The 26,029-nt window shown below is 36.8% G+C and overlaps 2 protein-coding genes across 8 annotated transcripts in view; one reads left to right on the top strand and one right to left on the bottom strand.

The window, feature by feature from the left end:
- Positions 1-392: 392 nt before the first annotated feature.
- On the bottom strand, positions 393-1,486 carry LOC105740422. 3 transcript variants are annotated; one of them, XR_004032232.1, is made up of 2 exons: positions 735-1,280; positions 393-643 (listed from the first exon to the last, which is right to left on the bottom strand). XR_004032232.1 is itself a non-coding variant. In XM_030822031.1 (2 exons), the coding sequence occupies exons 1-2, from the start codon at positions 1,484-1,486 to the stop codon at positions 627-629; spliced, it is 234 nt and encodes a 77-aa protein (XP_030677891.1). In that variant the 3' UTR covers positions 393-626. The 3 variants fall into 3 exon arrangements, 1 of the variants encoding a protein (XP_030677891.1); XM_030822031.1 differs by having other exon boundaries at positions 1,270-1,486; XR_004032233.1 differs by having other exon boundaries at positions 397-643; positions 1,015-1,280.
- The window catches only part of DMTF1 (cyclin D binding myb like transcription factor 1), a 44,388-nt gene continuing 19,687 nt past the window's right edge, over positions 1,329-26,029 (top strand). For 2 of the 5 annotated variants that reach the window (XM_030822026.1, XM_030822029.1), the window contains exons 1-7: positions 1,329-1,523; positions 13,024-13,146; positions 14,426-14,542; positions 15,959-16,081; positions 20,463-20,557; positions 22,985-23,099; positions 24,045-24,121. In XM_030822026.1, the coding sequence (XP_030677886.1) occupies positions 14,434-14,542; positions 15,959-16,081; positions 20,463-20,557; positions 22,985-23,099; positions 24,045-24,121 (519 nt within the window). In that variant the 5' untranslated portion in view covers positions 1,329-1,523; positions 13,024-13,146; positions 14,426-14,433. The other 3 variants (XM_030822027.1, XM_030822028.1, XM_030822030.1) reach the window with 3 other exon arrangements.

Below are 26,029 nucleotides of genomic sequence, written 5' to 3' on the forward strand. Positions count from 1 at the left end.
ATTATTATTTTATTAGAACGGCTCTTTGAGTAGTTGTATTGCTTTCCTGGCTTTAAGGTTTATTAGTTACCATTTTTAATGCTTAATACACGTCAGATTCTATGCAAACTACGCTGTCTACAATATTCTGGAAGGTAGATCTTATTACTCCTATTTTTCCAAAGTAAACAAAGCTAAAAGAGGTGAAGTGCCATATCCACTACTAAGAAATGGAGCCAAGATTCACACTCAGGTCTGACTGCCTGAGTCCACAGCACAATACTATTCTGCCTCACAGTTTTGCTTACATAAACATTATTATGTACTTATTAAAAAATGAAATGATACACGGCTTAACTCCAATAGAATGCAGAGTGCCACAAATTAGTAATAAAGTTATCAACACAAGAAAATGCTGCTTCTGAGATTTATTTTTGAAAATTAGTCAAACATGTCGATCCTCCAGTAAAGTAAAGTAAAGCAAAGCCAAGCATTTGTAAACTGGTTGTAATCATTTGTTTTCGTTATGAAAGTACTGCCAAAGTGTATTTTGTGAGCTGCAACCGGGTAGTTCAGAACACAGGCTTTGGAGCTGAGGCTTCAATTCTAATTCCACCGCCAACTTGGGAGCCCTTGGACACATTCCTTCACTGCTCTTTGGTTCCTGTGTAAAATGGGATTCATTTGTAGTAATTGTAGCGATGCACTTAGCACTTATGAACATTAAATGAGTTTAATACACGTAAAACATTTACCTGTCACATAAGCACTCAAAGAATGCTGGCTCACTTATTTATCCTTTTCGTTTATAAGGGTATTAAAACGCATTTTCGATTTAGGATGGGTTTATACGGCTGCAGACCCAAGGAGCATCTGTACTTTTAAGAGGAACTGGGCACAGCAAAACAGCATCTTCCTAGTCTAACAGTGAGACTACACTCACAGAGGACACATTTCATGAAGAACGACTTAACACGCCCAGACATCTCATATTAAGCCCCTGCGGCGAGGCAAATCAAGTATGAAGACACACACTCCCTGTTTTCTTCAGCACTGAGATGACTGGTTCCCTCCGTTCCACACCGCGGCTCCCTCGGCTGGGAGCCACAGGGAACTATGAAAATCGGCACGCTGGGCCTAAGTGTCCCCAGAACCAGAGGAACCACAGTTGCGTCATAGCAGAAGGACCTCTTTTACAGCATCAGCAGTGGGATAGTCAGTGCTGAGTTTTCCCGGCAGGACAGCCGACAACCACCGCCACAGACCAGTACCAACATTCCAACCCAGGACTTTTTTTCGCGCGCCGACACAGCCGGAAGTGACGCGTACAGCCAGCACGCGGGGCCGCCAGCGGGACAGACGAGCGGGAGGGGCAGCGTGCGGGGAGCTGGGGGCGGGGCGCGGCCGCAGCTCCGTTTCCGGTGGCTTGTCGCGCTCGCTCACTCCAGCTGCAGCCACTCTCGCCCGTGGCTGCTTCCTCCATCCTGGTATTTTTTGGAGCCTCCATCCTGGTTCTTCCAAAGTGCCCGGACCCAAAACAGGAAGTAAGTGCGATGGAACCTTCAGGTCCCAACCACCGCCAGGGCCGCTCCGCCCAGTGGAGCCTGTCCGGCCCCCTTACTGCCCGCTAGCTCCCGCCGGCTGGCGCAAGCTGTCGGCGCCGGGGCACTGCGGGCGGGGTCGGAGCCTGGCCTTCCTGACGTTGCAGCTGCCGTCCCCGCACGTTCCGGCCAGGGCCTCCCTCTTAGGGCCGGGCGGCGCCCGTGGCTCAGGCTGCAGAGTAGGGAAGCGAGCGGCTGCCAAGGCACAGCAGCGATCCGGCGGGGGCGGAAAATGGCGGCGGCTTCGGAGGAGCTAAATGGCGCCGGGACCCCTGGGGGGTGGGGTGGGCCGGGAGGTTGAGTAGAGAACTGGGCCAGAAGGAGTGGAGACAGTAAGAAAGCCCTACTTGTTTTCTCGTGGTGTTCTTTTTTTTCGTTTTTATTTTTGTTACGTTTTTGTTTCGGTTTTGTCCAGCGTAGGAGAGGTAGGCTTGGGTGGGGTTGAGAGAGTGGGGGTGGGTCTCGACCCAACTTCCCCCCCCTTTGCTTTTTTGTTCTTTTCCCTCGTTTGCGCTTTAGATTCTTCTGTAATTTTGCGGGGGTTCAGCCTTGATCAGCGATTCACGGCCCAGACATAGAGAATCGGGATAGCTGGCCGAACCGTCTCTGTCAGTCTGAGTCTCTTTAAAGAAGGGATGTGGGCTGGGGCGCGGGGACAGAGTCGTGGTGGAGCACGGAAAATGCGTCTGTAAAGTAGTAATTACCCTATTGTGCCGAGTTCCGAGAAAGTTGTTAAAATTGTTAAGTCCACTTTGTTCTCTAAAATGGACTTCGCTTTGAGAATTTCTTCAGGGAGGTATGTAGAATGTTTTACCACAATCTCCAGAGCAGATTTGAGAGAAGTGGCTAAGTGCCCTTCTGTGCAATTGAATGATAGAGCATATGTCTTTATATAAAATATTCGGTGTAGATAAGGAAAAGGATAATAGTATACAGTATGAGTCAGGACTCCTCCCTTTCATTGAATTTGTGTAGTTGCTTTTTTCGCAACTCAGTTCATCTTTGTATACCTCTTTTTAATGTACACGGATTTGATTATGTGTGCCTCCTTTCTGACAGTCGAGGCTGCATGTTGGGACGTCCTACAAAACGCATATTCTGTGGAATTATTTTTTAATATGACATGTCTTAAGCTTAAAGTGATGCCATTTGGAAAATTTTAAATTATACCTGTATTTTTAATTCGTGGGAGAAAACCATTTGTAGCTTTTAAGCTCCAAATACGAGAATATTCTTCCATTATATTGAAAGTATTACAAAATCTGTTTTTTTCAGTTAAGGGTGTTCATATTTTTTCATTACTTCAAATTTCTTTAAGCTGGTTTTGAATTTATATTTCAAATAGCTTTCTGAGGATTACTGTCTTTTAATAATTTGAATAATTTGCCATCACTTTAACATTTAAAGAATGACTATGGCGATACACCAAAATCTTATCTTTTTGCTCTTATGGTGTACTTAGAGACAGGATTTCATGTATTTGGTTAGGATTTAGAAATTCTGTTAAGATTTAGAGAAAAAAGGTTAAAGCTACATTCCTTAACGTTACAAAACCTGTCATGCTGAGAGAATCCAATTTGGTGTGAGAATAATTTTTTTCTTCCATACAGAAAGCACAAAAACCAGCCTGATTGTATCTGGAAAAAAACATTATGTTATAGGTGTGAAAAATACATTTCATGATTTGTGGTGATTTTTACCTCATTTTAACTCCCAATATTAGGTGCTTCTGTATGCCACCAAACAAGCTAATTTTTTTTCTTACTATTTTAGTTGATAGGCTCACCCCAAAATATGCTTTTTGGGACTGATTTAGCACCTGCATATTCTGCGTGAATCTCTTTAATTGGTTGCAGTTGAGCTAATGGTGGAACCAAAATGCTATTGCCCTGTCTTCATCAACATTTAATCAGTAAGTACTGGGCATTGCATCTTTCCTTGAGCTTTAAGTTCATACTTTGCAGTTATATGAATACATTATTTTATGTAAACATTTTTCTGAGTGTTCAGGTTTTAGAAGTATTTTGAGGGGAAGAAATCAAAAGTTTGGGCGTTATGACTTGAGCTTTGAAAACAGCGTGGCTGGGAAATGTTTACTGGTGGAGAATCATATCAAAAGTAGGTAGCTGTCCTCTAGTCCGTTTTCTAGAGATCTCTTTTTTCAGTGCTTTAGTTATCTCATTACACCCCAGGGGTGCTTTAAAGGTGGGGAGATAGTGTATGTATTTTATAAGGTTAGTTTGATATCACTAGTTAGTATTTAAATAACAACAAAAAACTTGCCTTTACCTCCTCCGCAAAAACTCTTACCTTTCTATTAGCCTCATTTATCTCTCCAACATCTATAGACTCTAATTTTTATTAATGGTGTAATAAACTTACATGTCCTGAAAATAACATCTCATTATTTTAAACAGTTGCCTTTGCCGTGCTTCATTAAGTGCATTGGCTTAAATTAACACCTGTGAGGATGAATGCGATAATGTGAAACAAGTGCCGGGCACATAGATGTTAAAATATTGAGGGAGCTTAGAAGTGTTTTTGAAAGTATTGACGTCTTGCATCACTTGTATTAAACACACATCTGTCTGTTGCAAAGACATCAAAAGCTTAGGAACAAAGTTTGGGGAGGGTTCATTCTACTTATTTTTATATCGTATATAGAGACTGCATATTTAACACTGAGGTGTTGTTCTGCCTTTCCAAAATGGACTTTTCCATTTTAATAGTCCATTTTTTTTCTTACCACCATCATATTTTTCCTGTATGAAAGGATTTCCTAGAAATTGATATACTTTTAAATGCTTTGCAGTTTCAGCTCCTTTATGTCTCCAAATGATACAAGAAGACCCGAGAAAGTGGTAAACTAAATGATTTTTATTAAAGTGATTGCCAAATATTAAAGATAAAATATGGATAGTTACCAAATGTATGTGGCATCTGTCTGCTTTCATGTCATTTCTCCATTTATCTTGATGGTGCTTTCATTTTGTGAAGAAAATTCCTGTAATAGAAATCACAAATAGATTTTGTGTTTGCTTTGATTCTATAAAGGTAGATAAGTTTAAAAGGAGGAACGTGGTTAGGTCTCCCCCCGCCCCACCACCCAAGTTTGTAGAAAGATAATCCATTCCATGACTGAATACTAGAAATAAGTTGTCAGGGAAAAGCACACTGGAGAGCTCATTATGAACAGTTTAATTTTCTATCATTTCATATATTTAAATGTCATTTTGATTTTGTACACTGTTAGGTCATTCTTCCAAGCACCAGTGGTCAAAGTTGATTCATTCACTTCCCATCAGGTGTTATGTATCAGAAATGCTCATTAGGTTTATTTTAGTGCCGGTGTATATTTTAGTATCTAATGAGTGAATGTGCTTTAAAAATTAACTTCACTGTAAATCACAGGTGTCTGGTGATACTGTATATTTCCATGTAAAGAGCCTCTGATGGTGCCTTGTAGAAAAGTACTCAGTTTTGAATGGATGAAATTTTTCAAGTGTAGCCAATGACACGTTATAAGCTCCTGAACCATGCATGAAGTGAAAAATAACATTTTTGCTTTTTGAATAAGCAATATAGTTTTACTGTCAAACCAGATATGAAATGCTGCACCTTAAAATGATCCTTGCTATCAAGTAATCCTCCTTACTCAAGTAATAATGACTTTCTTTTCAGTAGTTGGTAATTTTTTTTTTTTTTTTTTTTTTTTTTTTGAGACGGAGTCTCGCTCTGTCGCCCAGGCTGGAGTGCAGTGGCACAATCTCGGCTCACTGCAAGCTCCGCCTCCCAGGTTCACGCCATTCTCCTGCCTCAGCCTCTCCGAGTAGCTGGGACTACAGGCGCCCGCCACCACGCCCGGCTAATTTTTTGTATTTTTAGTAGAGACGGGGTTTCACCGTGGTCTGGATCTCCTGACCTCGTGATCTGCCCGCTTCGGCCTCCCAAAGTGCTGGGATTACAAGCGTGAGCCACCGTGCCCGGCAATAGTTGGTAATTGAAATCAACATAAAGCCTCCTAGAATAGACTCCACTAACAGCTCTATTGACATTTTTATGATATATAGTCATATTTTACCATCTTAAAACCAAGCCATAGTAAACATTAATTAGGTACCTTAATTGAATATGCCTTATGTTCATTTATGGCTCTGCTGCTCAAACTTTTCCACAAAGTATAGGGAGGAACAAATCCCATGGGGCCTGGCATCATAGTCCAAAACATTCTTCTTCAAGTGTGTAGTGTTCCTATTCGTATCTTGAATAAAGTTTGTACTTATGAAGATGTTATGCTTATTCTATGACCTTACCTCTTGTCTGACAGCCCTCTGTGTACCCATGTTTAGGGTGTATGAATTTGTTACCTATTATCTTCACTAAGATTTCCTACTTAGACTTTCATTATTTCAAAATAAAAATATCTTAAAATTTATCTTCCAAATTCCTTAGATGTTACTAAGCAAATTCTCTTTTAAGTAGTTTTTAAAGCATTAGTTATACAATGATAGAGTAATAGTCCATTTGGAGTTTTATAATAACATAGCCACAAAAACAAATGTTCAGTAATAGGTACGAATTAGATAAATTTAGATCTATGTGCCCATTCAAAATGTAGAGTAGTAATGATACTGGAAAATGCTCCTGATACAGTAAGTACAAAAAAGATGTGACAGTATGATCTTAATATTGTGAAAACAGTAAAAGATAGGCATGCTGATGCATGGGTAGAAGATTTGCAAATCACACAAAGAATATGAATGATTTTTCTTATACTGTACTGGGTCAGGAGAAAAAAACATCTGAAAACTGTCCTTACTGCCTTATTGGTTGAACTATGCCAGAGACTGTTTCTCAGCCAGTGTTTCTCAGTCTTTAACTCACCTAATAAAATTGTGGTGCTATATGTTCTGTAGCTTGCAAGATTTCACAGTATAAAGTGAGTATATTAAAATAGGGAATGTTTTATATCATGTGGTCTCATCCAATGTTCCATTTTAGAATCACAGCTGCAAGCATCTAGGATCAGCAAATGTTGGTTCCTGTGCTTCTCATGATTGCCACTAATAGCATCTAAACTCTTTCATACTTGTATCAGTACTGTACTTGGAAATGAGTATACATCTGTTTACAGAATTAGCCCCCAAAACTGGGAAGAAAGGTGACTTTATTCCTTGATTCTGGTTTTTAGAAGATATTCAACACTTAAGTGCCCAGAAAAATCAGGACGATAGGTAGACTCAGTTGATGGAAATACCAGTCTAAGATAACCCATTGGATAAGAACTTTACATCAATACTGAAAGGAAGAATAGCATGAATAACTCATTTCTCTAATTGAATTCTATGTTAAATAACAGATCCAAGAGTTATTTCTTTATGCTTATCCCTTTTTGTTCTTCCAGGTTGTAGTATATTAAACAGGGTCATCTTTTTCATTGGGAGCTATAAGGTTATATTATAATGAAGACACAACTCCATTTTAAGAGTTTTGTACCACACTTAAGGTTGTGTGCTTTTTTTTTTTAAGCCACCAGAATGGTTTTATTTTTGTCATTGACAACACGTACAAACCTGCAATTGTATAATTGTTTTGTTTGGTTTTTAAAATACTAAGTACACTTTGAAAGTATGTTTTAAGAAATATGATGCATTAAAGAAGTTCACTGTAAACAATTCCCAATGTATTTTCCTGCTTTGTTTTATGCATAAATAACAATCTAAGTAGTCATAAATAAAACTATCAACTTTCGTGGCCCAGAAGTATATACAAATTTTGAAGTTTGGCAGAAGGTGTTCTGTATGGTTTTATAAATTAAAACACACAGCATTTGTAGTGATTATTAATGAAATGACTTATCCCAAGTCCTTATTGTATCCCAACCTGTTCTGTCAATAATAAACCTTCCAATGTACTTGGTAAAGATGCCATATGTTTAAAAACTCAATGATTAAAATAATTCTGAAAGGTAATTTAAATAGTACTCAGTCTTATTAAAACCACTTCAGCTTGTCTGAAAAAATGCTAAGGAGTGAATTCTGTACCATTATTTAAATGGCATCTAACAAAATCTAAAATTTAAGGAGCAAATCAAATACATTTTAGTCTTGCAAAAAAACTTCATTGAGATTGTTACAGGAACAGAATGCTATCCTGAGTTTTCTAAAATTTATTCTTGAGTTATCAATGAGTTAAAACTTTAAGAGTTATAATAATTTTAGAGGCCGGGCGCGGTGGCTCACGCTTGTAATCCCAGCACTTTGGGAGGCCGAGGCGGGCGGATCACGAGGTCAGGAGATCGAGACCACAGTGAAACCCTGTCTCTACTAAAAATACAAAAAAATTAGCCGGGTGTGGTGGCGGGCGCCTATAGTCCCAGCTACTCGGAGAGGCTGAGGCAGGAGAATGGCGTGAACCCAGGAGGAGGAGCTTGCAGTGAGCCGAGATCGGGCCACTGCACTCCAGCCTGGGTGATAGAGCAAGACTCCGTCTCAAAAAAAAAAAATAATTTTAGAAAGCCATAATTCTTGATGCAGAACATGATTAGTTTTTAATGACCAGAAATTATTTCTTCAGAAAGCATTAAATAACTGTTGAAACATACCACCTATCTAGTGATTTATCAAGTAATCAATCAAGATTTATTAAGTACACATTTAAATTTTATGTAATAAAAAACTGGAATTTTGTACATTTCACTGTATTTCATTTTATACTTTTTTTAGGTCTTCATTTGTAGGGTATAAAACTTAGAAAACATTCTTAACCAATATCTTCCTTAGAGTTAAATGATTGAAACTACAAGTAATGCTAAGCTAAGCACTGTCGTTAATACTGATACCTAAGTTTCTAAAAGTTGTATTTTTCAATCAATACAAAAATGATCTGGTTCACTGTTAACTGCCTGACAAACTTTAAAAAACTTTGTTAAACAGCAGATTACAAGAAATGTTTCCCCTGTTCTTCTAAAAAACAAGATTGTGAGATACATAATCTAAATAAAAATTTACAGATGGTGGCGGAAATCCTGTCAACTTTGAGCCCAGTGTAGCAAATTCCATAGTTATGCATAAATAATTCAGAATTAAAGTTTTTAATGGAAATGTCAATAAGGCATATAACTACATTTGTCAGGCACATGGTAGACTAGAAAATTAAAGCTATCAAAGCTATAAATAAGGAGTGCATAAATAACAGCAATGCCAAAACATTAGGGCTGTTTAAACACATCTGATAGTTCTTTCTGTAAGCCACTCTCCACTGATAAAGCTATGGATAAAACTTAATTCCTTGCACAGCTTTCTAATAACTGATGATAAAGCTGAATTCCTTGTTCATAAAGCTGTACACCAATAGACAGAATTTTCATATCCAAAATTCTTGAAATCTCAAGCAGATTGTCCATGGTCTTCCTAACTGCATTTAGATTTGCTGCTACTCTCAGGTATTTTTTTCTTTAATGTACTAAGGGTATCGTGCTATTTAAAGATACTCAGCAAATGATGAAAACATGCAAAAATGCCACTTCATTTAAAATGGCTGTTAAAATTGTGTTTTTCTTCTATATCTTCTCGTTTTTAGTATAAAAATAGTACATATGGTATAACCCATTACAAAGAAGGAAAATTGAAAAGAGCTGATGTGCAGTCATGTGTTGCTTAATGACAGAGTTCTGAGAGATGCAGTTTGGGTGATTTCATGTGAGCATCATAGAAAATGCACAGACCTGTACAGCGTGTTACTGTACTGGATACAATTTTAACACAATGGCAAGTATTTGTGTATCTAAACATATCTAAATATAGAAAAGGTACAGTAAAAATATACTGGTATAATCAATCTTTCAGGCTTACCATATATGCACATTTGATTGTTGACCAAAATGTTATGTGTTACATGACTGTCTTTATTTTGCTCCAAAAAGGACCAAAAAAGTGATAGCAGAGTTGGCGATTTTCCTATTTCCCAGATAAACCAAATGGGGAGGGATTCCAAAAGTTAACCATAGGTTCATGTATAATGAATTGGAATAAAGGCACTACATTACTAAACTTTCTACCCTACTATCTCAATTTGATTTATTCACCAATGTTTCTCAGTCCAACATCAGAATACAGATGTATTCTGTGTAACAACTGTCTTGATTGCACTTGGTCCTTTTGTTCTAATTTGAAAGCTAAACTTCGTGATAAAAGTATCTGTGGTTTGTCATTTCTTTTTTTTTTTTGACGAAGTCTCACTCTTGTCCTCCAGGCTGGAGTGCAATGGTGCGATCTTGGCTCACTGCAACCTCCGCCTCCCGGGTTCAAATGATTCTCCTGCCTCAGCCTCCTGAGTAGCCGGGATTACAGGCTCCTGCCACCACACCCGGCTAATTTTTGTATTTTTAGTAGAGACAGGGTTTCACCATGTTGGCCAGGCGGGTTTCGAACTCCTGACCTCAGGTGATCCACCTGCCTTGGCCTCCCAAAGTGCTGGGAGCCACCCAAGGTGAGCCACCACACCCGGCCTGTAGTTTGTCTTTTCTTCCCTACTTCTAATCCTGTACATATTTCAGTAAGGCTTCTGCCCCTACTACTCCCACTAAAACTACTTTTGTTAAAGGCACCAGTTGTTCTCTGTATTGCCAGATTACATAGCTACTTCTCAGTTATCTTTCCTCCCAGCAGTTTTCAATATAGTTAACTACTTAATGCTCATTGAAAAAACACTCTTGTGCTTCTTAGTTAACACCTCTTAGGTTTTCTCCTGCATCTCTCTAGCTGGTCCTTCTCATTCTCCTTTGCTTGACTCCCCAAATTTAGTAGAGTGCTCTAGACTGTAATCTAGGCTGTCTTCTCTAATCTCTTTAAGAAATCTTTAAAAACAATGTGTATGCCAGTAAGATTTATAGGTCTAATCCTGGCCTGTTGAACTCTCGTTTTATATATTTAACTCTCAGTTTGACATCTTCATTTAGATGCCCTATATCTTATTAGTATTAATACTAATATTAATAAAAATAACCTACCTTTTGAATCTTGAACTGTGTGTGTTACCCATTAAAAGTGAAACTAGGTCAGTTTCTTAAATATTAATAAATGTACTGACCAGATAGCTCAGAATAGAGGGGAAAAAAGTCAAGAACATATTTAAGATGACAGGGGACCAAGCGCAGTGGCTCACGCCTGTAATCCCTACACTTTGGGAGGCCGAGGCAAGTGGATTACCTGACGTCAGGAGTTCGAGACCAGCCTGGCCAACATGGTGAAACCCCATCTCTACTAAAAAAATACCAAAAAATTAGCCGGGCATGGTGGCACGCACCTGTAGTCTCAGCTACTCGGGAGGCTGAGGCAGGAGAATCACTTGAACCTGGGAGGCGGAGGTTGCAGTGAGCCAAGATCATGCCACTGCACTACAGCCTGCGCAACAGAGCGAGACTCCATCTCAAAAACCACAAAAAAAAGATGACAGCATAAAAACAAAACAAGTGACTGTATCCCCAGTACCTGCATATAGTAGAGGTAATATATTTGGATATATTTGTTGATTGAACAAATAAGCTTGTTAATTTTCAAAGTAGCATAGAATCATTCACTAATCTCTAACATGAGTTGCAGAACTTTATAAAAGGAGCCAGGATTCCTGTTCTTTTTCTCAACGTTGTGGATTAACTTGGGTCCTGAAATGATATCATTAAAATGCTAAACCTGTGACCATTTTGCACCTATAAAATAAGCATCGTACTTTTTGCTTTGAAGTTTTTAAAAAATAACTATTGGCAAGATTACCAAGAGTAGAGTTTGCCTCTCAATGGTTGGGATATAAATTTGTGCAACTTTTTGGGAAAATATATTGCAGTATGATTGAAGAGTTCTAAATTTTGTCATATCCTTTGATTTAACAATTTTTATTTACAAATATTCAAGGAAATAGTGTAAAAATATGTTTTTCAGTATGGTTTAAGGAAATTAAAAATTGGGAACAACATAAATGTCCAGTAACAGATAACTGTTAAATAATGTCACACTTTTTATTGCAGCATAAGTTTTATTTTTTGCTTTTCTATTTTTTGAGACAGGTTCTCGCTCTCACCCAGACTGCAGCCTTGATCTCCTGGCTGCAGCCATCCTCCCACCTCAGCCTCCAGAGTAGCTGACATTATAGGCATACACCACCACACCTGGCTAATTTTTTATATTTCTCTGGAGACTAGATCTCACTATGTCAGGCTGGTCTCGAAACTCCTGAGCTTAAGTGATCTTCCTCCTAATTACAAGGGTTTGTAATCCCAATTACTGGAATTACAAGGGTGAGCCACTATGCCTGGTGCAGTGTAAGTTTTAACCTTTTGTTAAATGCCTACCTTGATTTCCTTCACACTTTTCAATCTGAGCAAATTCTAAAAAGCAGGATATAAAATTGCACAATACACTATAATCACAGACACACATACACCGGGAGATGAGATTAGAAGGAACTACACCAAAGAGTATGAAAAATCATTGTTTGGGAAGTTTATGGATGATTTTAGCCTTTCTTTTTTTACTTCTTTACATTTCTTTCCCCCATCTTTTGCAGTAGGTATTACTAAAAAGCCAGCCTTTAAAAAATTAATGGATTCAGAAATGATAACAACATGAAATCTAATAGCTTAATGTTTCTCCAGCAGGATCTGTACCTTTTTCACTGAAAATGCAAAGAGGATCTAATTAGAATGCCACAAAAATTAGAATTTTAATCCCTAATTTTTACTGAAACGTCCCCTTGAACCTCAAATCTTGTGCTTTTTTTTTTTTTTTAAGCTCTTTGGTTGGCTTTTGAGGATAAAGATAAGAAGCTTATTGAAAGAAACCTTTAAAAACCATTTCACATAAAGTTTCACACTGCTTTCAAGAGCTTATAATTTGTCTTTTCTGGCCTAATTGTTTAAGGTTTTTTTTTTTTTTCCCACAGATTCCTAGATAGGGTTGTTCACCTGTCATCTTAAAAGGGTTTTCTGGATGAATAGGTTATTATATAATTTTTAATGCTTTAAGGTAAAACATAAAGAGAGGTGCTAATAATTATAAAGAACTATAGTTACTAATAATATTTATGGTACTGTATTGATTGATATATACATCATGTTACATAATGGTACCATGGTCTACAGTTCATAGAACCACCAGCGTAGCTGAGCCTGTTTTTTTGTTTTTTTCAGAGAACATTTGTCTGCCTGATGAGAGCCACTTGGGTTAAGAAACTGCCTGTGCATAGTCATCATTTCTGTCCTTTCTTTATTGGGGAATACTTTTAGAGGCCAATTTCCAAAAATTCTACTTAAAAAAGAATTCTGGTTTTGTCTTACTCTTCTAGATGAGATACCACAGAGGCTTGAGCCTAGACTCATCAGCATACTGCTATACTATTCATTTGTTTTTATTAAGCCTTATTGTGTGTAATGCTGTTACTTTTTCAGAGTGTTGCAGAGATAGGAACATGGGAGAGAAACAATCTGGATAACATGAAAGTGATGCTGGTGGTTAAGGGAAGGCAACTTGATTCTGTGGGAAGGGCTGTAGCTGATCCATCCGTTGTCTAGGTAAGTCTGCTTTTGTTGCAAGGATCTCACATGATTTGCAAATTTGCCAAAACTAGATCATGATTTCCATTTACCTTTATTTTGGGAGTGGCATAATTACTATTGTAAAATGAATGATTTCCTTTTCAAATAGTAATTTGTATAGTAAAATTTTAATGAATTATTGGATCTTCACCATGTAAATGTTAATATATTTAAGTTTTTGTGCCAAAGGAAAATACATTCACTTCAGTGGTAAATATATGAATGGACTAATACCTTGTGTATAGGAGCCAGAGAGAGCCAGGTGTGTTGGCACATACCTGTCCCCAGCTATTCGGGTGGCTAAGACAGGAGTGTCACTTGAGCTCAGGAGTTCAAGGCTCTAGTGCACTTAAGATTGTGTCTGTGAATAGCCTTTGCACTCCAGCCTGGGCAACAATGAAGACCCCTTCTCTAAAAAAAAAAAAAAGAAAAAAGCTTAACAAACATTGAGTAATTATATCAGGGTTTATGTCCTCTGTATTATTTAGTTGGTAAAATATACGTGCCAAAAGTGAGTATTGAGGCAAGAACCTCCTTAAACCTTATAAGGTATTTCTGAAGACTTCAACCAGGCTATTGGTTATAGTTTCATACCTTTCCCCCCACTAGCCATGAGATACTATATTCTGAAACTAGTTATTCCATCTGTCTGAACAAGAGGAAAATAATATTTGTGTAAAATAGCAGGTAAGGATACTTTGAACAATGTTCAAAGTTACCTGTTTCAAAAGAAGGACTAACTCATCTCTTAAAATTACAATATTTTGAAAAGAACACAGGAAGAATTATTTAATGTTCCTGTTTTTCAGATAATAGAGCTTGAATACCTGTAAAAAAAATGTTTTGGAAAAATAATTCTTAAGATAAAAGTTTTGATGAATCTACTGCTTAAAAAGAAGTTAAGCATTTACAAAGCTGTCCATAAAAACAAAATTAAAAAGTGGGGAGAGTTTTGCTGATAAGACAGATTCTCTTTTGTTGGATGTTGCAAAAATGTTTTTTAAAGTATTACAAATGTTGTAGGTTTTTAAAATTTATCAGAGCAAACATTCTTTCAGATATCTAATTCTAAATAATGGGTATAAATTTGTGAACGGCAGTTTTTGAAATCTGAACTCTCATTGCAGTTTTACATGAAGAATACTGTAGGCAGATACCCAAATAAATGTGTGTGATATTTCAGGGGATTATAAGGGAATACTTCATATTTGGGAATAATTTTTGAAATCCTGATCTGGAATCTGTTCTTGTACAGATTTGAGTATGAGCACAGTGGAAGAGGATTCTGACACAGTAACAGTAGAAACTGTGAACTCTGTGACTTTGACTCAGGACACAGAAGGGAATCTCATTCTTCACTGCCCTCAGAATGGTAGGAGAACTTGCTGACATATAATTCTGACTCTCTGAATTTATGAATTCCTGTCACTTTTGACCCCTATTGCCCAAATAGGGGTCTAGGTGCCTATGAGTTTAGGCTGCACAGTAGAAAAGGAGATTATCTCTTTAACATAAATGTTAGTTTTTGTCAATCTTGTTGCTATGTTATAAATAGGATCTGTTGAGCCCCCAAAGGTAATGATGGAATAACTATAATGTATACTTCTTTTTTTATACTAATTGGTACCAGCAGCATATTTAATACATTAGAAAACGTAGAATTATTCCTCAATGCAGGTAGACTTTTTTGTTAGAAACTGTGTTAAAGAATTGTACACAATCATTTGAATATGACTTAATATGCTGATCTACAATGAATTAAGATTCAGTAGCCTTCCAGCTGATAATTTTGTTCTTACTCCTCTATTTGCTCATTATTTATGTCATTTATTTATTGTGCTCTTAAGTTCACCTTTACTCAACCTAGGTTCTGTCTTCTCACTCTGTACATAATTCATAGGTTATTTAATTCAAACAGGATTTTAAGTAGCACCTACCTATAAAGATGACTCAGACTCTGTCTTTATACAGAATTCTCTGTGCTTCTCGTAGGCATCTTAAGTTTCATATGTCCCAAACAATCCTTACATGTACTTCCTAAACCTAGTTCTCTTTTTTCCTTTCTCTGTGAATTTCATTACTTAGTGTCCAGATCATGAATGTGGTTGGGAATAAATTATTTCTCTCATCGCCTGCATCGTTTCATTTGAAGACTTCTTGATAGTCTTATGTTTTTTAAATCCATTGCATCCTGTTTCAAGCCCTCCTTTCTTAGTTCAGTTTCTCATTTCTCATCTAGGTAGCTCTAATAGCCTTTTAACCAGTGTCCTACCTATAATTCGTCTTTCAAGCAGCTGATGAAATTGTTTCTGATACATTTAATAGCATAAAGCTTCCCAAGGTTTTTAGAATATAGTACAGGTTCTTTAATTTGGCCCATAGGCCTCCAGTCATTTCTGCTTTCCTCATAGTCTTACCTCCTGCCACATTTCATATACCTGTGTTACAGCAGATCACACTATCTTTATTTTCCTAACATACCTATACCTTAAGCTTCTCATACTTCCATGTCACTGCACATATTGCTTCTACTGCCAAGAGAGATAGCAGTTTTCCCCAGGCTTCCCTTCTCTTTCAAGTTTAAGACACCACCTTCAGGAGTTGAATACTGCAGTAGGCATAGAAAGGCAGTGTCCTTTTGAATCCTGTTTGCACAGCTAGGTTTAGTTAAATGAGCAAATTGGTAAGAAAATTTTTTTAATAGATAAGAAAATTGTAGAGCCATTATTAGAGATTTTGTTTTCCCTCATTGGTTTGAAATTTTTGTTTGTTTGTTTTCTTCCATTAGAAGCGGATGAAATAGACTCAGAAGATAGTATTGAACCTCCACATAAAAGGCTTTGTTTGTCCTCTGAGGATGATCAGAGTATTGATGATTCTACTCCTTGCATATCAGTTGTTGCACTTCCACGTAAGTCACTACGTATTAAGAGCCATAGAGTTCCCTTTTAAAATCAAAGTTTAGCTTCCAAGACATTCAGTTGGCATTTCTAGATAGACTTGGACTTACTGCTTTTTTCTTCATTTAGTCAAAACACCTCTTTTTAGCTAACAATAAACAATAAATACTATGTGCCAGGCATATTGTTGAATACTTTTACGTATATTGCCTACTTTAATCTTCCCAACCTTTTTTTTGTCAATTGCCCCACAAGGAGCCTTTTTAGACTTTTTTCCTGATAGTACTTTTCATGAAAAGTACAATATATCCTCAAAAATTGCTTGTATTTCTTAATGTACTGTCTGTATGTCCTTGCTTTGTTCATAAAGATAATAAAATTGTCACATGCATTTCCCCCCACCCCAAGAACCATGTTTGCCCTCATTGAGAAGAAAGCATGCTTTACAATAGGTACTAATATTGTTATTCCTATTTTATAAGTCAGGAAACTGAGACACATAAAATTATAATAACTTGGCTAAGAGCATATCTAGGCATTCTGGTTCCTGTAGTACATACTCTTAACCCCAATGCCATATTGCCTCTTCAGTATGCCATATGACAACATGAAAGTTAGAAGCCTAATTAGTTTATTCTTACCGAGAAAGTTCTTAATGTATTTCTATTTCAAGATCATTTAGAGTAGACTGGCTTCTATAGGAGGTATAATATTTCAAGTGCAATACTGTTGGCACAAGACAGCATACCAACTGCAACATCAGGTTGTATTTCTGATTTGCTTAGCAAAGAGTATGGAGTGTTCAGGAAGATTCTGGAGTAGATGCTTTAGTCCATGGCAATGGGGATGGAACACATGGCTGTTGGCACTCTTAGCACAAAGGAGGGTTTTGCCATAGCTGAGAACTTTGATTTTACACTCAGCATCAAGCAAAATCACATCTTCATCTTTTGAAAAAGCAAGACTAGGTTTTCAGCATGGAAAATCATATCTTAACAAGTAGATATGTACTCTGAATTTAGAGTTAATTGCTTGCTAAATTGAACAGAAAAACTTTTAGTTTATTATAAGACTTAATTGAAAAACAGTGTTAATATTGCTTCCAGTTGTGGTATAAACTGGAAGCATAACATTTCTAATTAAATATTCTTTCCTCCTGATGATTCCTATGTTTTTTTTAAGTCTTTCCTAATTTGACTATCATTATGTTGTGATTCAGTTCTAAAACTTAATTGGCCTATCTATACAGATGTAATCCTAAATATTTTCTAAGCTAGAATTTTCAAGTGGCTATTTTGATATAAATTGACTTCAACCAATTCATTTTATTAAAGTGCAATGCCTTGTTCATGATTGTAGGTTCAAACTACACTTGGTATTAGTTTTATTTTATGGTGGTAAACCAAATCCTTCATGGCGCTGTTCACTTAGCTTCAGATAATAGAGGTATGTTGACATGAAAGCACATGAGCTGCTTAATGTTGGGTCACAGCATCATCACATATGGAAGACACACTGGAGCCTAATATTTAGCAATAAGACTGATAAAGTTTATTTGTCTGGATCGTAAAAATCCTCACAGCGTCAGCCTAACTCTCATATTAATCATGCTAACTCACCACTTCTTTTTGTAGTCATCTGCCACTACATTTATCCCATTCCATATTTATAGTTGTAACTATATAGTGATTACCGTATTCGTCTAGATGATTCTTTCAGTATCTTAGCCTCTTATTTCTTTTGTTCTCCATTTATTACTCCCTTGACCACTCTTACCTATTACTAAAGTCCATTTGTGATCTATTTCAGACTGTTTTCCTACCACTACTTCTGTCTTTCCAGCTCACTTCCTGTAGGACTCTAACTCCTGTAGTCTTTTGCCACACTGGGCCCCATTGATCCTATTACGTTTTCATTGTTTCTTCTCTACTTGTTTCCTTTCTTTCCTTTTTACCCTGTTTTATGGTTAATCATTATAATTACTGTCTTGCATTCACCAAGTCCTTTTTTTTCTCTCACTTATTTGGTGAAATCATAACTGTCTAAATCTGTCTTTGCCTGTTTATGTCTGTACCAGTGCAGCTAATTGAAAAGTATTAGAGAAAAATGGCACAAGCAGGCTGACTATTCTCACTCTAACTCCTGATTATTAACCTTAAGTGGGCTCATAATGCTGCCCACCAGTAATGACAGCTCTCTAGTGTTCTTTTTCCCACTCTGAGATGACTATTTCATTTGTCCCGAAACTTGCAAATACCTTTTCCACCTTTTTACTCTGAGCTGATAACCCTACTCCCTCTTCACAAAGAAAATGGAAGTAACCAGAAAATAATTTCTGCAAATTCCCACTACCACAAATACATACCTACCTGCATCTATGTCCATCCATATATTTGTTGTCCTATCTTAGGCCTACCCTTCCATTTACTTGATTTCATCCCCTTTACCTACTCAAGGACATTGTTCCAATAATTATTTTGTCTCTTCTGTATCACCAGTTTTTCTTCTACTGAGTCATTCCCACAGTATCGCAAACATACTGATATTTTTCTTTAAAATAAAAAGTCCCTGGTCAGGTGTGGTGGCTCTTGCCTATAATCCCAGCACTTTGCGGGGCAGAGGCGGGCAGTTTGCTTGAGCCCAGGGGTTTGAGACCAGCCTGGGCAACAAGGCAAAACTCTGTCTCTACAAAGAATAGAAAAATTAGCCGAGTGTGGTGGTGTACGCCTGTAATCTCAGCTACTAGGGAGGCTGAGGTGGAAGAATTGCTTGAGCCTGGGAGGTTGAGGCTGCAGTAAGCTGTGAGTGTGCCACAACACTCTGGCCTGGGCAACAGAACAAGCTCCTGTCAAAAAAATAAATAAAAAGTTCCTTTAGCTCACTTTTGGTTCTTACTCAATTTTCCTCCTTGCCTTTAGAGCAGAATACCTTAAAAATTTTCTATATTTGCCTTCATTTCCTTTCCCCATTTTTCCTTAAACTTACTCCAATCAAGCTTTCACCCCTTAACTAAACTGTTTTTCCCAGCTCTCCAAAGACCTTCTTGTTGCCAAATTGAATGGTCACTTTTTTAGTGTTTGCCTTACTTGATCTGTCGGCAACTTTTGACAATATTTATTACTCCCTTCTCCCTGAAACGTTTTCACTTGGCCTGTAGAAAACATTCCTCTGGTTTTCTTTCTGTTTTTCTGTCTATTTCTTCTCAGTCTCTACTGCTGACTTTTCCGTGTCACCAGAACCTCTAACTGTGGAGCACCCCAGGACTAAGTACTTTAGACTGCTTCTTTGTTTTCTTTACTCACTTTTTAGGTGATCTCAACTCAAGGTTTTAAATACTATCTGGTGTTAACTACCAGATTTATTCCAGACCAGACTTCTCATTCTCTAAATATTTAGCAGTTGTCTAAAACTATTGTGTTTAAAGTAGAGGTTCTATAACTTCCTGAATCCTTAAATTTGCTTCTTTTACCGTCTTCTCCTACTAATTAGTAGCAGGTGTATTCTTCCAGTAGTTTTGATTTTTTTTAAAAAAAATTTAATGTTATCCTTGGCTCTTCAGTCTCTTCCATCTCTTCTTTGTCTACAAATCATAGTGGCTCTGCCATCCAAAATACATTCACAATTTGAACTACCAGCCACTCTCACTTGCCTTCACCCTAGTCCAAGCCACTGACCTTTTTTGTGTTTGCCCTTCAAACTGTTTTTCTTACAGCAGCCAGAGTGAGCCTCTTAAAATAAAAGATTATATTATTCCTCTATTTAAAATCTTCCAGTCGTTTCCCACCTAAGAGTTAAAACCAAAACCTTTTGGCTTACAAGGCCGTACGCAATCTCCTACTGTTCTTGTTTAGTCTGCTTTAGCTACACTGGCCGCCTTGCTATTCTCATGAACACTCCAAGCATACCCTGTCTCAGAGCCTTTGCACTTGGCTCTCCTTGAAATGCTCTTCCTTGAGATACCTGCAAAACTAGCTTCCATCCTCACTTGTTCCAAGTCTTGGTCACTTTTCCTAGCCTCCTATATAAAATTTCAAATGCTGTCCTCCACCCCAACACATTCCCTTTCCTGTTATGTTTTTTCTCACTGCTAATCACCATCCAACGTAGTATCTTATCCATTTTGTGTCTTTCCCCAATAGAATACAGGCTCCATGAAGAAAGGATTTTTGTTTCCCTTGCTCACTGCTATATCCCTAGCACCCACAGCAGTATCTGCTATGAATTAGGTGCACATTAAGTATTATTAAGCAAATGAATATATACATGCGAAGACGTATTAACAAGGAGTGTGTTAGGAAATTAGATGATCATGTTTTTTTTCTCATGGATATTTTTAGAATAATTAGAACTCGCCATTATTATTCTGGAGATGAACTGTTCCTTTTCTTGAAGTTTCAGAAAATGATCAGAGCTTTGAGGTGACCATGACTGCGACCACAGAGGTAGCAGATGATGAGGTTACTGAGGGGACTGTGACACAGATCCAGGTATAGTAAATCTTTTAACTGGCCTCAGGAGGATGATCCTTTACACATTGCTTAGCTGATAAAATGATGAGAAACCTCAGCCTCCCAAGTAGCGAGGACTACAGGCACATGCCACTGTGCCCAGGTTTAGCCCTTATTATGAAACAAATTACAAAGTTTTTTTGTTTTGATTACTGCCAAAGAGTTAATGAGTTATAATTTAATATTTAGCCTCTTGGTTTGTTATCACCATTTTAGTGAACAAAAAACTTTTCATAATAATTTCTAATATTTGTTTAATAAGATTAGACACAAAATGGACAAGATGTGGGCTGAAAGTCAGCATAGTTAAAAACCACTTCAGAAATAGTCTGTTTCTTACTGTATCTTTGCTGTAAACCAGGTGCAGCTATTTTGACATAGTTTGGTAGTTAATGTACTGTGTCTCATTCCAGTGATGAGACTAGCTTGAAAAATAATTAGAAACTGTTATAAGTCCCTATGTATATAGTACTTTGTGGTTGCAAGAGGTCTTTAGTGGGCTGAATATTTTAGATTTCTAAGCCTTATATATATATTATAGGCATGAAATCCTGCAACCAACTCATAAAAGCTTCATTTTAAAAGCAATAGCATACTAAATAAGGCTGAGTAAACTTAATAGATGCATAAAGCAGTGAAAAATGGGGGTAAAATACTGTAAGACATTAATATTTATATATCATGTATAGGTAGGTACCCTTCAAGGTACCTGAGTCTCCTGCTGTTGTACTCACTAAACTCATTGAATGAGTTAGCAGTGTTGAATACTACTGCCACTGCTTAAGAATTATTTGCTCATTTGAGGGAAAATTTGAGCCATAAAGCATTAAATGTTTGCCCCCAGATAGTGGTTAATCAGCGTAACAGACTTATTCCTAAGGTTCATGGAATGGGCTCTGCTATACAGACATACTTTGAGAAATGGTGATTTGATTCTCATATCCAGCTGATTAAAAGAAGATAATTTAAGAGTATTTTCTATATTATAGTTCTTAGAAGTGAGTATTTTATGTATCAAGGTCTTTTGATATCTCTCTGTTACACTCTTTACTGATGTATAACTCTAGGATCAAATCTTACAAAATTGTGATCTTCATAATATAAGAAGCCTTAGACACATATAGTCTGTCTCAATTCTTAGCTTTATACAGCTCCCTCTTGATTTAAAAAATCAAAAAGTCTGACACAAATAGAGGGCTATAAAACTTATTCACACTTGTTCCAGTGATTTCCAGCTTTTTGCCCATGGATTCAAAAACACTTTCATAAACACACTATATGTATTACTGCCAGATATAAAAGTAAAGTAGTAGGCAACAATAGAAATGTGGCTTTTCTCCTAATTGTACCTTGGTTGTCCACTGACAGCTTATCTCTTTCCAAGAGAGATGAGGACAACTTATCTCTTTCCAAGAGAGATGGTTTCAATTTCTCTTCATATTAGTAGTTCAGTTTCTGTTTATTCAAGAAGTAGTAGTCCAATCCTTCTTAGGATTTACCTTCAGCCAGTGACATTGCTTAGTTTTTTTTAGCCCAGAGACTGAATTGGGTTGAGTGGTCACTAAACACGTGACTCTTCCCTTATTCTGCCTATGATAGGCTAATACCTCCTATGGTAGCACTGTTGCCAGGTCTTCCTCATTTACATTATGGTTCTCTTTAGGCCAGGGTCAACTCTGCCAAAGGCAGCTTTTTTCCCCTGCAGAATTTGTTAGATTAGATATGCTTGTAACTGAAAATATAGCTAGTGGTGGTTGCACAGAAGACTTAGCTGCATTAAGAATAAGTAGTACCATACAGTTCTTTGAGAGAAAGGTGCATTAATAAGGCTCTAGAGGTTGACTAAAGCAGTTGTCAGAAGACAATAAGTGGACCATGATTTTGCAATAATGACTTATGATTGAGCCTGTTAATATTTTAAGTTAAGAGATGACATTATTGGTGATTTAGGCAGCAAGCTTATCTCTGAGGGCATTAACAAATCATAACACCCAGCCCTAGGACTTCCATTTTCCTATCTAGAACAGATAACAATTGTATATTGTATATTATTGAGCTCATTTATATGCGTAAATATTTAAATTTCCCTGAATATTCTATGTTGATTTAAATATTTAATGGACTCTTGGCCCATTTTATATAAAACTGAAGCCAATAGTACATTTACTTACTTAAATGAAGGTCATATTGTGTGAATGCATATAATTTTGTTTTCATACTGCCATAATAAAAACAGCAAGAAATATTTTTTTGTAAATTGAATATATTTTTACTATATCTAAAACAAGTGAATTCCGTATGACTATATTTAAGTTTTATAATGCTTAGCATTACAAAGATGAATCCGGTTGGGCATTAAATCAAGCTGCCGTTTTTGTTTTTTTTTTTTACTTTTACCCTCTCAAGATTTTGCAGAATGAGCAACTAGATGAAATATCTCCCTTGGGTAACGAGGAAGTTTCAGCAGTTAGCCAAGCATGGTTTACAACTAAAGAAGATAAGGATTCTCTGACTAATAAAGGTAAGATACACTGTGAATTTTAGTGCCTAGTGGAAAAAAATGGAGATAGAAAGGGTTTATAGTCATCAGGATTCTGAGTTGGACCTTCATCACTGGGATTGAGCAGTTAGAGTAATTGAGCTTTTCTAACTGAATTAAATTTGGCTCCAAATGACTTTGAATTAAGGTTATGAAACCACCATTTGTTTTTCAGTAATAATTATTTTTCTCCTTCTGATTTGAAGTAAATTTTGTCTTGTTAATTTTTGAACAAATGCATAGTGGTGGCATTTAAGACAATATAGTTATTGCTTATGAGAGTAGGAAGACAAGCCTTTTCAAGGGTCTACTAACTTTGGTCTGATAAGCAGCTTAGAGGCTCAAGGTAACATAGTGTTTATAGTGTTGGCTATGCTCAAGCATAGCTGGGGAAGGTGCTACAAAAAAGTGAGGGTTGTGTCTGTGCCACTCTGAAGTACAGAAAGGAAGCAGAAAAACGTAAATAATTTTCAACCACTGTATAGTAAATACTCATTAAGAATACATCATTCACTTGGTATTCAATATTTACCTTGCCCTAGAGTTTTTTGTATATGTTCTTTTTGCCCATAAAATTTTCACTGGAGAAATTTTTCAAAAAGTTTTGAGCATGTTTGGCTTTTTTTATTTTTATAAGTTTCTTTTTAGCAGTTCTATATTGTTGAAAGGCTAAGAGAGGTAATTTTTTTTAAATCTTTTAATTACCATTGTCTTTTTTTAGTAGGGTCAAATAAATGTATTCTAGCTTAAAAACCAGAAGTTACAAAAGCAAGTTTACCTAGAGACCTTTCAGATTTCAGAGGAATGAGAAATGAAATTAGCTAAATTTTATCCCCAAATATAATTTAATCACAAAGGAAATCTTTGGTGTTTTATTTCTTTCAAGGAGTAACATTTTTTTATAACATTGCTTGTTTTCTTTTAAAGGACATAAATGGAAGCAGGGGATGTGGTCCAAGGAAGAAATTGATATTTTGATGAACAATATTGAACGCTATCTGAAGGTATCTTATGGCATATTTTTATGTTTCACTAATTTGTTTATTGCCAATTGCAAAAATATCAACACAGCATGTTGTATGTACTTACTAGGAGCTTTTTACTTATTTTTGTGATGGATTTTTGTAATGGCTAACATGTTGTAGCTGAATAATTCTAAAATACATTATTATAGTACAATAATATTTACTACTTTAGTTACCACCTTAAAGTTTAGATAAATTATATCTTAGTAGCCTCTCAACATTTTAAAGCCTTATCTTTTCAAGAAGCCTATAGAGTTTAATTTATATTGTTTAAAGCTTAAGGTATGCATCTTTGTTTTTTTTTGTTTTGTTTTCGTTTTTTTTTTTGAGACAGTCTTGCTCTGTTGCCCAGGCTGGAGTACAGTGGCACAACCTCAGCTCACTGCAACCTCTGTCTCTTGGGCTCCAGCTATTCTCCTGCCTCAGCCTCCTGAGTAGCTGGGATTACAGGCATGCACCACATGCCCAGCTAATTTTTGTATTTTTAGTAGAGACGGGGTTTCACCATGTTGGCCAGGCTGGCCGCAAACTGCTGAGCTCAGGTGATCCGCCCATCTCAGCCTCCCAAAGTGTTGGTATTACAGGCATGAGCCACCGTGCCCGGCTAAGGTATGCATCTTTGAATGAATTTTTGATGTCATAGTGGTCCTTACCTTTTAGTACTCTTCATTAAATGTCTTTTGAACACAGTATTTTTAAGGCTTTGGATTGTGTTAAGGCATGGATTGCTTTAACAGTGTTTGCTTTTGAAGTCAGTGATGCATTTGGGCAGACTGGAAACAGGTGAAGAGTGATAGCCTGGTATCATGTGAATGATACATGTGAATTCTGTACAAGATTACAGAAAGAAGAGTTTTTAGAGCAGTTATGGAAAATTTTGGAAGAGAAAGGATTTGAGCTGTCTTAAAGGATAGAACTTGGGCTAGAGTAGAACTTGAGGGAACTGCATGAATACATGCTGAAGCAGCAAGAAATCAAAGATCAAAACCAACACACATTAAATTAACCCCTTTACCTTGAACTAAGATAAATAGCCTCTGGAAAACTGGGCTCTGAAGTCCATGCCAAAGAATTTGAACTTTATCCTGTAAGAAATGAGAAGTATTAAAGGGTTTAAGAAAAGCTAGTAGTTTAGTTGAATAAGAAATTGGTGGGGTAACTCTGTATTCTCAAGGAAATCTTTCCAGAGACTTGCTGGCCATCTCTGTAATGGAGTTAGGTTTAAATAGTGTTATGTTTGAAAGGTAGATCATTAGCATCATTTGGGGAAGGATGGTATACAGTGTTTAACCATTCTTCTATCATTTGATATATTGACTGCTTACTATTTTCCACTCTACACTAATGTAGAAATGCATTGCTGCCTAGAAGGTCCAAATTTTTAAGTTTAATTTTAACTGCAACTTTCCCAAGCTAAGCTTTTTGAAATACAGAATTTTAAAACTCTAATTCTTCACTAATAAATGAGATCTTTCCACCATGTTTGTTGTTTTAAGAGAAACAGAAATACAGTGGCCATTGAAAATGAATCCAGAAGTGTATTTCAGTTGTCCTCTAGTCAACATATGCTTTAGTTAAACCTGAAAAATGCTATTAGTTTAGATAAAGCAGTGATCAGTGCTAAGGAACACTGAACTTTGAGAATTAAGCTGGTTTCATGTCTAGGGGATTGAAGTAGATGATCTCCAAGGACCCTTCCAAGTTAGTGATTAATGGGCAGGAGTGTGAGTAGGATTTGAGACCTTTTAGAGGACTGTTTCAGTAGACCAGCTGATTGTGGCAAAGGACTTGAACTACAGTGGTAGAAATAGAATTGGTAGGGAAAGGGCAGGTAACCACGTATCTGCAAGGATGCCTGAACTGAATGTTGGGAAAGAAGGAAAAGGA

The sequence above is a fragment of the Nomascus leucogenys genome, chromosome 11 (genome assembly GCF_006542625.1).
Source record: "Nomascus leucogenys isolate Asia chromosome 11, Asia_NLE_v1, whole genome shotgun sequence".
NCBI classification, from domain to species: domain Eukaryota; kingdom Metazoa; phylum Chordata; class Mammalia; order Primates; family Hylobatidae; genus Nomascus; species Nomascus leucogenys.